At 41.3% G+C, this 13,418-nt stretch overlaps 1 protein-coding gene across 1 annotated transcript in view; it reads left to right on the top strand.

Moving 5' to 3' along the window:
- SLCO3A1 (solute carrier organic anion transporter family member 3A1) overlaps positions 1-7,022 on the top strand; it is a 458,121-nt gene extending 451,099 nt beyond the window's left edge. The window contains exon 11 of the mRNA XM_070478194.1: positions 6,973-7,022. Within this exon, the coding sequence (XP_070334295.1) occupies positions 6,973-7,007 (35 nt within the window). The 3' untranslated portion in view covers positions 7,008-7,022. The remainder of the gene's footprint in view (positions 1-6,972) is intronic.
- Positions 7,023-13,418: the final 6,396 nt, after the last annotated feature.

The following is a 13,418-nucleotide window of genomic DNA, read 5'->3' as shown; positions in this document are numbered from 1 at the left end:
GGGTCTTTCCCAGTGAGTCAGTTCTTCGCATCAGGTGGACCAAGTATTGGAGTTTCAGCTTCAGCATTAGTCCTTCCAATGAATATTCAGGGTTGATTTCCTTTAGGATTGACTGGTGGATCTCCTTGCTGTCCTAGGGACTCTCAAGAGTCTTCTCCAACACCACAGTTCAAAAGCATCAATTCTTTGGTGCTCAGCCTTCTTTATAGTCCAACTCTTACATCCATGACTACTGGAAAAACCATATCTTTGACTAGCTGGCCCTTTGTTGGCAAAGTAATGTCTCTGGCTGCAGTCACCATCTGCAGTGACTTTGGAGATGAAAACAATAAAGTCTGTCACTGTTTCCCCATCTATTTGCCATGAAGTGATGGAACCAGATGCCATGATCTTAGTTTTCTGAATGTTGAGTTTTAAGCCAACTTTTTCGCTCTCCTCTTTCACTTTCATCAAGAGGCTCTTTAGTTCTTCTTCACTGTCTACCATAAGGGTGGTATCATCTGCATATCTGAGGTTATTGATATTTCTCCTGACAATCTTGGTTCCAGTTTGTGCTTCATCCAGTTCAGTGTTTCTCATAATGTACTCTACATATAAGTTAAATAAGCAGGGTGACAATATACAGCCTTGACGTACTCCTTTCCCTATTTGGAACTAGTCTGTTGTTGCGTGTCCAGTTCTAACTGTTGCTTCCTGACCTGCATACAGATTTCTCAGGAGGCAGGTCAGGTGGTCTGGTATTCCCATCTCTTTAAGAATTTTCCAGTTTGTTGTCAACCACACAGTCAAGGGCTTTGGCATAGTCAATAAAGCAGAAACAGATGTTTTTCTGGAACTCTCTTGCTTTCTTGATGATCCAACAGATGGCAATTTGATCTCTGGTTCCTTTGCCTTTTCTAAATCCAGCTTGAACATCTGGAAATCCACAGTTTACATACTGTTGAAGACTGGCTTGGAGAATTTTGAGCACTACTTTGCTAGCGTGTGAGACGAGTGCAATTGTGCGGTAGTTTGAGCATTCTTTGGCATTGCCTTTCTTAGGGGTTGGAATGAAACTGACATTTTCCAGTCCTGTGGCCACTGCTGAGTTTTCCAAATTTGCTGACATGTTGAGTGCAGCCCTTTCACAGCATCATCTTTTAGGATTTGAAATAGTTCAACTGGAATTCCATCACCTCCACTAGCTTTGTTCTTAGTGATACTTCCTAAGGCCCACTTGATTTCACATTCTAGGATGTCTGGCTCTAGGTGACTGATCACATCATCGTGATTATCTGGGTCATTACGATCTTTCTTGTATAGTTCTTCTGTGTATTATTGCCACCTCTTCTTAATATCTTTTGCTTCTCTTAGGTCCATACCACTTCTGTCCTTTATTGTACCTAACTTTGCATGAAATGTTCCCTTGGTATCTCTAATTTTCTTGAAGAGATCTCTAGTCTTTCCCATTCTATTTTTTCCTCTGTTTCTTTGCACTGATCACTGAGGAAGGCTTTCTTATCTCTCCTTGCTGTTCTGTAGAACTCTGCATTCAAATGGATATATCTTTCCTTTCTCCTTTGCCTTTCACTTCTTTTCTTTTCACAGCTATTTTTAAGGCCTCCTCAAACAACCATTTTGCCTTTTTGCATTTTTTCTTTTTCTTGGGGATGGTCTTGATCCCTGCCTCCTATACAATGTCATGAACCTCTATCCATAGTTCTTCAGGCACTCTATCACATCTAATTCCTTGAATCTATTTCTCACTTCCACTATATAATCGTAAGGGATTTGACCACCTGAATGGTCTAGTGGTTTTCCGTACTTTCTTCAATTAAGTCTGAATTTGGAAATAAGGAGTTCATGATCTGAGCCACAGTCAGCTCCTGGTCTTGTTTTTGCTGACTCTATAGAGCTTCTCCTGGAGAAGGCAACAGCACCCAACTCCAGTACTCTTGGCCTGGAAAATCCCATGGACGGTGGAGCCTGGTAGGCTGCCATCTGTGAGGTTGCGCAGATTCGGACCTGACTGACTCGACTTAGCAGCAGCAGCAGCATAGAGCTTCTCCATCTTTGGCTGCAAAGAATATAATCAATCTGATTTCAGAGTTGGCCATCTGGTGATGTCCAACAATGTCCATGTGCAGAGTTACCTCTCTTGGCCTTATTTTTTCTCATCTACAAAAGGGAGCTATTGTTAGTGCATAACTTATCCTTATATAAAGCACCTGGTATATGTATTTTTTTTTTAAAGCTCATTAGGTACTTTTCAAAGGTATTTAAAAATGCCCAGCAGGGTCTTTTCAGTGTGGCCCACAAACCAACAGCACCCACAAGACCTAAAGCTCACTAGCAAGGCAGACTCTCATGCATCACTTCAAACCTATCTCACTGGAATATGCGTTTTAACAAGTCAGGTGATTCATATTGCTCTTAAAATGCTAATTTGCATGCAGCATATCTGAGGTAGAATCTGAAGCTGTGCCTTTCCTATTAAGTTCCCAGGTTATGCCTATTCCGCTGGTCTAAGGGCCACAGTTCGGTTAGCAAGAGTCTAAAGCAGGGGTCCCCAACTTCCAGAATCTAATGATTGATGATCTGAAGTAGAGTTGATGCAATAATAGAAATAAAATGCACAATAAATGTAATACCCTTAACTTATCCTAAAACCATCCCCCTAACCTGGTCTGTAGAAAAACTGTCTTCCATAAAACCAGTTCCTATTGCCAAAATGGTTGGGGACCACTGGTCTAAAGAATGTCTACCACATTGGAGATACCTAGTAAAACAGCCTGGAACACCCATTCTCAAATTGGGTGCCTCAGGATCACCTGGAGTGTTTGTTAAACCACAAATGAATAGGCCCCACCTCCAGCACTTCTGAGTCAGTAGATCTAAGTAGCACCCATAATTTGCCTTTTTAACAAGTTTCCAGGTGATACTGATGCTGCTGTCCAGGGATCACATTTTGAGTATTATTGGTCTCCAGACTTGAGTGGAAAATAAAAGATTAAATATTATAAGAACAGGGAAATAGGATGTTAGTCCAGCATGATTTTTAATTATAATGTACATGCTAAAACCTACAATGTACAATAGAGATTACTTGAAGGATGTCCATGTTAAAATCTAAAATGTACAGTAGAGATTGCTTAAAGGAATAGGTGTGCATGCTCAGTTGCTTCCGTCTCATCTGAGCCTTTGCAATCCCGTGGACTGTAGCCCGCCAGGCTCCTCTGTCCATGGGATTCTCCAGGCAAGAGTACTGCAGTGGGTTTCCGTGTCCTCCTCCAGGGGATCTTCCCGACCCAAGGATCAAACCTGCATCTACCAGCAACAGCTGGTGGGTTCTTTACCACTAGCGCCACCTGGGAAGCCGTAAGGAGTTGATACTAGAGAGGAATTTGGGGATTTCTCTATTTGCCAGATTTAATTGACAATAAAAGATTACCCCCTTAAAACCACCCTTTTTTTCCTAGGCTGCAGTTCCAGAAGCAGCAGCTCTTCTAAGCCACTGACCTTTTCCAGTGACACAAAGCGACTACTGACTTTTAGAGATAAACACGTTGATTTGAATGGAAAAGGGAAGGAGTTTAAGAAACACAGGAGGGTGCAATGACTAAAAATACAGGCATAAATGAACAAGTGAGTGAGCATATTAAAGGCTAGATATCCTCAGATTTAGCAAGTGGATATGCCCATATACTCACCATTTTTTGTTTCATTATTTATGTTCCAGTGTGCTCCTAAAAGCTTTTAAAATATTTTGAAAATGGATCCTGGTTTTATTAACCTCAAGGTGTTGAGCTGGGGAATGTTAAGTCTCCATAGTGTAGGAAGTACAGTGCTGAGTCACCACCGTTTCCCTTTGTCACTGGTGGAACTATAAGCTAGGCTCTGTACTTTACAGAAAAGCAGCTGTCTCCAGTGGGCACATAATCGTATGTGCCTGGCAGATTAGATCCCAAGGCCATAGCCCTTCAACGTAAATGTCCTCAGATTTAAGAAGGCTCTAACACCCTCTGAGTCCAGCCCAGGGTTATCAAAGGGCAGTTATCCCATTCTCCTGAGAAAGAGCTGATGCCTCAGAATTGGGGGAACAAATGCAAAGTATAATAGTCATCATAATAATTTTTAAATTGTATACAATATAATGGAATCATCCTATTATGAGATATTCATTGTAGCTATGTAAACGATGACAGATTGTCCACAACTGCCCAGAGTTTAGTCGATAGAACATTACATAGTCATTAAAAATTATGTCTGAATACCAAGTAATAATTATTGCATAATGGCAACAAACATATTTGAGGTTAAGTTAAAAGAGAAAACAATAACACAGAATTGCATCTAGAGCTTAATTACTGCTGTATTTTTTAAAGTCGATGCCCTAGAAGCACCTGAAAGAAAACATCACAAAATGTAGGCATTTTGTGTTTGCAGGACTCTCTTAAATTTTGCTATTTTCCCCTTAATCACTATTTAATATAAGTGTGCACTAAGTTTATCATGAAAAAATGAACCATTTTTAAAATTATGGCTTTTAAAATTATGCTATTTTAGTGCTGATAACATTAAGAGTAAAAAGGAAGATAAGAAATTATTACTCTCTAATTACAGTTATGCTAAAATATCTACTTGTTAAAAATATAAGTCAATGCATTAGCAGTGTTGCTTTTATGAGGATTTAGAGCAACAGGGTGGCGGGGGGCGGTTCTCTAATTGCCAAACGTATTCAGTGGGGTTTTCAAATGAAACAAATGCCAAATATGAGAAAATGAAAGTGTCAGCACCTTTGCCATTCATAAGCACAGGAGACTTCTCAAAGAAGCTCCTTAAATTTGGGGGATCCATCTTAAAATGAAATGAAACAATAGCTTGCTCTTGACATTTTTTCTCCCATTGAAGAGCTTGGAGGACGTGTTCCGGCCTCACTCGGCCACACCATGCCTGAGCCTGGCCTCCCACAAGGGGGCAGTGTAGAGCTTTCTGCTCTCCTCACCTGGATGAGAGCCCCGCGGAGGCACAGGCCCTACCTCTCGGGACCTCAGGGTGGGTAAAGCAGAGTCTTATAAAGCGGAACCTAGCGGAGGTCACCACACCTGTAAACCAGAATCCAGTCCCTGGCAGTCTCACTGCCATAGGTGTCGGCTAGCACGACTCTGCCCATCAGCTATATGGGCTACACACACACCAACTCTATATATACCACCAGCTGTATACATACCAACTCCATATATATCATCAGCTACATACATACCAACTCTATATATGCAACCAGCTACACACACACCAACTCTATATATACCACCATCTACACACATACCAACTCTATATATACCACCAGCTACACACACACCAACTCTATATATACCATCAGCTACACACATACCAACTCTATATATACCACCAGCTGTATACATACCAACTCCATATATACCATCAGCTACATACATACCAACTCTATATATGCAACCAGCTACACACACACCAACTCTATATATACCACCATCTACACACATACCAACTCTATATATACCACCAGCTACACACACACCAACTCTATATATACCATCAGCTACACACATACCAACTCTATATATACCACCAGCTGTATACATACCAACTCCATATATACCATCAGCTACATACATACCAACTCTATATATGCCACCAGCTACACACACACCAACTCCATATATACCATCAGCTACATACATACCAACTCTATATATGCCACCAGCTACACACACACCAACTCTATATATACCACCAGCTACACACATACCAACTCTATATATACCATCAGCTACATACATAGCAACTCTATATATACCACCAGCTATACACATACCAACTCTATATATACCACCAGCTACACACATACCAACTCTATATATACCACCAGCTACACACATACCAACTCTATATATACCACCAGCTACACACATACCAACTCTATATATACCACCAGCTATATACATACCAACTTCGCATGACCACGAGTGCCCAAAACTTTGGGGCTCAGGACCCACTTGCATGTAGAGAGCAATAATCCTATTTTTAAGCAACCAAGCCCAAGGAGGGCCAAGTATCTATCAACAGGGTCCCATCTAGTGACACTTTGCAGAATCTCACTGGAAAACAAAAAGTCCTTTCACCCTGAGTCCTGAGGTCCTATAAATTTTGCCAGTAAACTTGGGGAAATTGAACTCTTTTTCATGTTGTGAGCCCCGTCAAGATGTTAAAGTGTGTTTATGCTGATCTCCAAATAATGTTCCAAATAATGGCAAACCGTTCCCCTGGAGTACGCAAGAGGATTCAGGAATTCATTCATTCATTCACTCCATTCATTCAACGACTACTCGAGGGCCTTCTGTATGCAAACAGCATGCCAGGTTAGAGGTAAATGGTACATGCGACACAGTAGCCACTCCCAACGAGCTGGAGGAGCAGATTCAGAGACAGAAGGAAGGAGCAGGCTCATGGAAAGTGCGAAGGCTCTCCCTGCAGAGTCAACATGGGGAGCGGAAGAACAACGGGCTCTCTGGGAGAAATGGGGTCTCAGCTGAGCAGGGACGCACATGGGGAAGTTAACCTGGCAAAGGTGATGGCATGTGGGGGAGTGGAAAGGGGAAGAACTTTCTAGAAAGAATAACAGCCAGGACCAGAGCGAAGGGATAAGAGAGAGTTCTAGGGGATTAAACAGGATGGGAGAGGGGAAGGGACAGGGATTTTCAAGGCCTTGGTAAACCATGTTGACTTGGTATCACCCTTCCAAGCTACCTGCCTCCCCCACCCGCTCATCTTGGGGAAGAAGGAGGGAGCTAATGACAATCAGAGCCTGGATCACAACTGGACCAGTGTCATTGGTTATGGAGCTTTCCTTGTAAATGCAATGAGCTTGAAAATGTCCAGCCTCCCATCATATTCTCTTGGGTTTGACTGTTTGCCTTCCTTTCATTAGCCTCTTTTTCTCTTTTTCTCCAGGACTCTTTTCTTGTCAGAGCATCTGGTTCCTATGAGATGTCTGGAGCTATCTCTTATTCTGGAAGGGCCCTGCCCTGTGGAGGCCATGTGGGAACTAAGGTAGAACCCAAGGGAAGGGAGGCAACCTCCAGACCCTTAAAGCTGCTTGCTCTCAGCTCAAGGACCTTTGGCTGATGGCTGTGACCTCAACATGATAGCTACAAACATTTGTTCATCAGATAATGTATAAAATTGGATGCTTAAAAGGCTGCAAAGGTTGTCAATGTACAAAACAATAGGTTCTATGGAATGTGAATATACAAAATGGTAAGATTGCTTAGACTTCTCTTGGAAAGTGATTGAGGCACAAGGACACATTGGAACCTAGCTCAAAGCAGATGTTTAGTATCAGCTCCTTACTCTCATCTCCTTCATTCCTCTGAGCCCTAGAGTTCATAAAACCCTTGCCAGTTAAAGTCAGGTGTGAAAATCCACAAAAGGAGCCCTATAGAAAATAACAAGCATAAAATGTTTTAAGCAGGAAAAAAAGATCATTGTACACTGAACACACAGTCAGGGAAATTTTTCTGTTAGGCATGGTTCAAGGGGTAGACACCACTTTGCTCTTGGGAAGTCATCCATCCACTGGTGAGAGGAGTCCACCCAAATGGCACAATTGGTGATTCACACTACATGCAGAGGAAGAGCAAAGAGATGTAGCTACTGGAACAGGTGCCATCCCTCGCAGCTGGGAAAGCTATAGACAGTTTTGTAGAGGAGGGGGCATTTGGGAGAGCGATAAGGTTTGGATTCCAGGGTAATAGAAAGACCCAAGACAGGGAGGAAGGAAACACGGGAAAGAGAAAAGTTCAGTTGAGCTGCCCATGAAATGAATCAGATGTTAGATCCAAAGGAAGGCAGGCTGGAAAGTCCCCTTGGGATGAGGGGATGGCAGGTCTAGAGGGCGCCAGCTTTCTGCTGACTCCAGGAATTCCATCCTGCCTGTCTGGGGTCTCTGGGGACACTGGGTCAGGACGGGACGTGGTGAGTGAGTATGGCTGACAAGAGACACTTGTGACCACTGGTGGCACATATTCATGCTTTAGTGTGACATGACACGTGGAGCCCGGAACACTTCCGGCCAGGCCTTGCACCAGCTTCACTTGAGGAGTAATTGCCCTGTTTCCAACCTTGGTAGCCATGTACTTGGCCCCCTCTCTGCTCATCACACTTCAGAAAACCACAGCCACTCTCCCCAGGGCTGACCTAGGGACATGGTCAGCCTAGGGACATCCTAGGCATCACGGTCAAAAGACACAGAATCCAGAACACTGACAGAGCAGCCTCGGATGACTGACAACAAAAGACAGCCACGCTCCTGGCCTCCGCTCGGCAGATTCAGGGGCAACAGCTGTGGACAAGCAGCACGTGCTTCATTTCTGCCTATTCCCACATGGCCTCCACGCCCGCCGCTGCTGAGAAGAGTGCAGAGTATCCCTTGTGAGCCGCTCGTGAACCACGATACTGCTTTTCCTGAAGGCCCTTTCATTCCAGCATGTTTCCATGTCTCAGTGTTTACTGCCCTTCCATCCTAACTTGCCTGTGGCCAACAGCTGTCATAGTCATCCATGTAGACAAACTCGGGGTACCCTCCCTCCTCTCCCAGCCCCAAACTGTCCTGTCAATCCTCTCCACATCTGTATCCCATATGGTAGAAGGAACACCCTCCGCGAGGAGGAGTCGTCAACAACTCAAATGATGAGATGGAGTTCCAACTGAATGCCTGGTTAAACATATGATCGACCCCAAATAAAATGATGCACTGCTGATAAGAAACCACTGGCCTCAAGGGGATCCCAGGCAGAAACACACATTCTGTGACCAAATCTCTGACATATGCGATAAGGAGGCACCCACCTTTAAATATGAGCCAATAAAATGTAACGGCGAGCAGGATATTGAGGGAAATCAGCATTATTATTACTGGTAGATTTAAATTGTGCTCACAGAAGACTCGGATTTTTTAAACCTCTGTTTTCTGAAGAGGTTTTCACTTGAAAGTATGTTGTATAAGTAAAATAGGACATTTCCTTTTGACAGAAACAATGATGATTAAGATTATAGGCTAGTCAATAAAATCCTCTTAAGCCATAATTATACTGGAGAGGACTAGTGCCAAGCCAGCCTTGAGTCCAGTCTGTATCTCCGTCTCTGTCTCTGTCTCCTCTGATGTCCTTTGCTTATGCCCACCTGTCAAGTCCTGCCTTATTACAGAGATGAAGAGCAGGAACCTCTTCCTCCAAGAAGACTTCCTTACAACTCAGACAAAAGAAAGCTCTGTTCCTTTATGCTCCTGGAATGCTTTTATAGCCTACCACATTGTGGGCTATAATACACATGTTTTCTTTGTCCTGTTCTGCTGGGAGTCCCTTACTGGGAAAGAGGACATGTTAATCATTTTGTCCACTCTACAGTAGCTATCTTGATGTCTTTCAAAGACTAGTCCTTTCATAAAAGTGTTTTAATTGAAAAACACATGTCTGATGTTAAACCAAGCAGAATAATGAAGAATAAGTGGAACTTTGAGAAAATGACTGATAGTGCCTTATCTACAGTTGGATGCACAGAAAAGGCTAATAAAATTTAAACCCGAAAAACAACAGAAAGAAGAAATGTCTTTCTTAGGACAGCATTTCTTTGTATGGCTAGGCCAAACTTTAATCAACCTCTAATTACTGAACACACACAGTACTGGAATTTTTTTCCATTAATAAAGAATCATACAATGAGCAAAAATGAACTACCAGTTTTGTGGGTATAATTATTACTTTAGAATAAGCTACTGGAAGGCAGTCTGACCCATAAATGTGCATATGTGTGTTTAAGACTTTATATAAATTGATACTTCTAAGTGGGAAGCCTAATGTTTCATAAATAGGTGTAATCTTTGCATGTGTTTTCTGTTAGCTATGATCAATTCAAGTTAAGGAATTTCCCTTTCTTCTTAGTTATAGTTTGGCTCTTGAATTTGTGCTGGATTTTATCCAGTGTGTGTTGTCTGCTCCTTTTCTAGACCTTCACTCTGTTGGGCTCCTGGATCCACCTTTCACAGCATGCTCTGTGTGAGGAAGGGGGCTTGCTTGCCATCTGGCGATTGGCTGGTTTCAGCCAATGAAGGGAACTTTAAGCAAGCTAAAGAGGTGTTGGTGGGGAGGAGGGAGAAACTCAGCACATCCACTCTCCCGGCCTCCTCACTATTGTCTCGTCAGTGGTTGCATGCCTCCAAAAAGGACCACAGCTTTGGTTAGATGCCCCCACTCCACAGTTTCTGGAAAATATCCCCTCCTCTGGCCTTTCAAGCCTTGGGTGGCAGGGAGTATGCAGGTAGCATCTCTCCACTCTTACTAATCCTGGGGGGTTTCACCTTGCCTTGTAGACTCTTGCAACCCAACTCACATCTCTACAAAGAAGCCTGTCCTTAAACTCTCCTCTTACCCTTCTGAGGGTTCCAACTACTACTTGACAGGCTTGGACTGACTAGTAACCAGTACCAGGAGTAGTTCAGAGGCTGTGTGGAAGCACAACGTTAGAGATAATGTGGACACAATGTCCAAAGTTAACAATGGTGTCTTTTGTGAAAAATGCAAGTATTTTAACTCACAATGCCTGCGACAATGGCTAATTTGATGATGGATCCCCTAGAAATTAGTAAATGGACAGCTTATCAGGTGTACTGAACATTCTGGTTCTGGTGGGCAGAATCCTAATATAAATCACTATCAAGGGTTTCTATCACCTCACAAACATTTTCTAATCATAAACTGGTTTACAGACCCAGAGCAGGTTTTATCCTTCGAGGAAGAACACTACAATGCGGCCACAGGTATATGCTATGAATTTTCCTCTAGGCCTTCCCCAGAAGGAAGAAAGTATTCAGGAAGAGGAATACCCAGACCTTCCAAAGGTTATTAGATTCTGCCTCTGAACTAATGTTCAGATTGACAAGTGGCCCATGCTGGCAGTTCAGAGTGGGGACTTACGTAAATTAGATGATGCATAGAGTTTTGGACTGACGCCCACCTCTCCATTAGTCTAGTGGGACTCATCATGGTTTTTTGGTCCAGTTTCAACATGTAGAGGTCCAAAGACTTGAGAAATACAAGAATGGTAACTCTTAACACAGCCCCGTTTAACAAATTATTTGGCTCATAAAAAACCAGATGGCGTTCCAACACAACTATAGATTATTGTTTCTCCTACACTCACAAAGTAAGAGAAATATTTCTTTGATAATGAGTGATGTTGAGCATCTTGTCATGTGTTTGTTAGCCATCTGTTATGTCTTCTTTGGAGAAATGTCTGTTTAGTTCTTTGGCCTATTTTTTGATTGGGTCATTTATTTTTCTGGAATTGAGCTGCAAGAGTTGCTTGTATATTTTTGAGATTAATCCTTTGTCTGTTGCTTCATTTGCTATTATTTTCTCCCATTCTGAGGGCTGCCTTTTCACCTTGCTTATAGTTTCCTTTGTTGTGCAAAAACTTTTAAGTATAATTAGGTCCTATTTGTTTATTTTTGCTTTTATTTCCAATATTCTGGGAGGTGGGTCATAGAGGATCCTGCTGTGATTTATGTTGAAGAGTGTTTTGCCTATGTTCTCCTCTAGGAATTTTATAGTTTCTGGTCTTACATTTAGGATCTTTAATCCATTTTGAGTTTATTTTTGTGTATGGTGTTAGAAAGTGTTCTAGTTTCATTCTTTTACAGGTGGTTGACCAGTTTTCCCAGCACCAAAGAGTAAGAGAAATATAAATAAAATTAAGAAACAGAGGCCCAATCTCAGCTAAAGAGCCAAGAGAATTCCCTTGAAGGAACAAAGAAACAGACCTATCTAGTCTAATGGACACCATGTTCAAAAAGGAGATAATGAAAATACTGAAGGAATTAAGAAAGGCTCTTGACAAAGTACTCTAAAAAAGAACTAAAAATGATAAGGAGAAAACAAGAAAAATTAGAAAATTCATTTTCCAAGATAAAAGATGAGCTAAAGGCAATGAACAGCAGAATGAATAATGCAGAAGAAAAAGTGATCTGCAAGATAGAATAATGGAAATTATCTGATCAGAACAAACAACAGAAAGCCAAATTAAAAAAAAAAAAGAAAGCAACATAAGAGACCTATGGGACAGTGTAAAATGTGCCAAGCTACACATAAAAGGGCTTACAGAAGGAGAAGAAAGAAAAATGGGACTGATTATGTATTTGAAGAAATCATGGCTGAAAACTTCCCAAACCTAGAGAAGGAAACATATATCCAGATACAGGAAGCACAGAGAGTTCCAGATGAGATAAACCCAGATAGACATACCCTAAGATATCACAAAAGTGGCAGAAGTTAAAGCTTGAGAAAATTCTAAAGGCAGCAAGAGAAAAGCAGAGCTAATTACAAAAGAACCCCCATAAGCCTATCATCTGATTTCTCTATAGGTACACTGCAGGGCAGGATGGAGTGGCAAAATATTAATATATTCAAAATCTCGGGAAGGAAAAGTCTGCAATCGAGAACACTCTTCCCAGACAGATTGTCACATAGAACAGGAGAGATGAAGAGTTTCTCAGATAAGCAAAACTCAAAGGTTAGAGTAACACTAAGCTGGTCCTAAAAGAAGTATTCAAAGATCTTCTCTAAATAGAAAAAAAGATATAGGAAAGAGACAAGCACAATTAGAAAGTAAATCACTTAAATAAGTGAGTATACAGATCAAAAAGAAAAAAAAAACCTATTTGTGAAAGATGATAAACACAAGGAAAAATGAAATGATAAACCTGAAGATGTAAAAGAGGACACCAAAATTATAAAATGGGGGTAGTAAGAAAATATAGATTTTTTTTTTTAGAATGATTTCAACCCTATATGACCATCAATCAAAGTAAGCAGCTATAGGCAGGTGTTAGCATACTTGAAAAACAGGGTAACCACTAAACAAAATACAATAATAGATTCACAAAAATAAAAAAGAACACAAGCATAAAATAAAAGGAAATTACCAAGCTGCAAAGAGAGAAACAAAAAAAGAAACAAAGAAGAAACAGAATCAACTGGACAAGGTTTAAAATGACAATAAATACATATTTATCAAAAATTACCTTAAGTATCAGTGGACTAAATGTTCCAATTAAAAGTTAGAGCAGCATATTGGATTAAAAAAAACAACTAAGAGCCTATAATATGTTGCCCACAAAAGACTCATTTTAGGGCAAAGGGCACACTAAGATTGAAAGTGAGAGTATAGAAAAAGATATTTCATGCAAATGGTAAGAAAGTGGGGGTCTCAAGACTTATATCAGATGAAATAAGACTTTAAAAGAAAGGCCATAAAGAAGGGCACTATATAATGATTAGAGGATCAATACAAGAAGAGGATTTTATACTTGTCACCATATGTGTACCTAGTAAGGATCACACAAA

This window comes from Odocoileus virginianus, chromosome 16, assembly GCF_023699985.2.
Source record: "Odocoileus virginianus isolate 20LAN1187 ecotype Illinois chromosome 16, Ovbor_1.2, whole genome shotgun sequence".
Lineage (NCBI taxonomy): Eukaryota > Metazoa > Chordata > Mammalia > Artiodactyla > Cervidae > Odocoileus > Odocoileus virginianus.
This window is presented reverse-complemented; position numbering and strand designations above follow the sequence as displayed.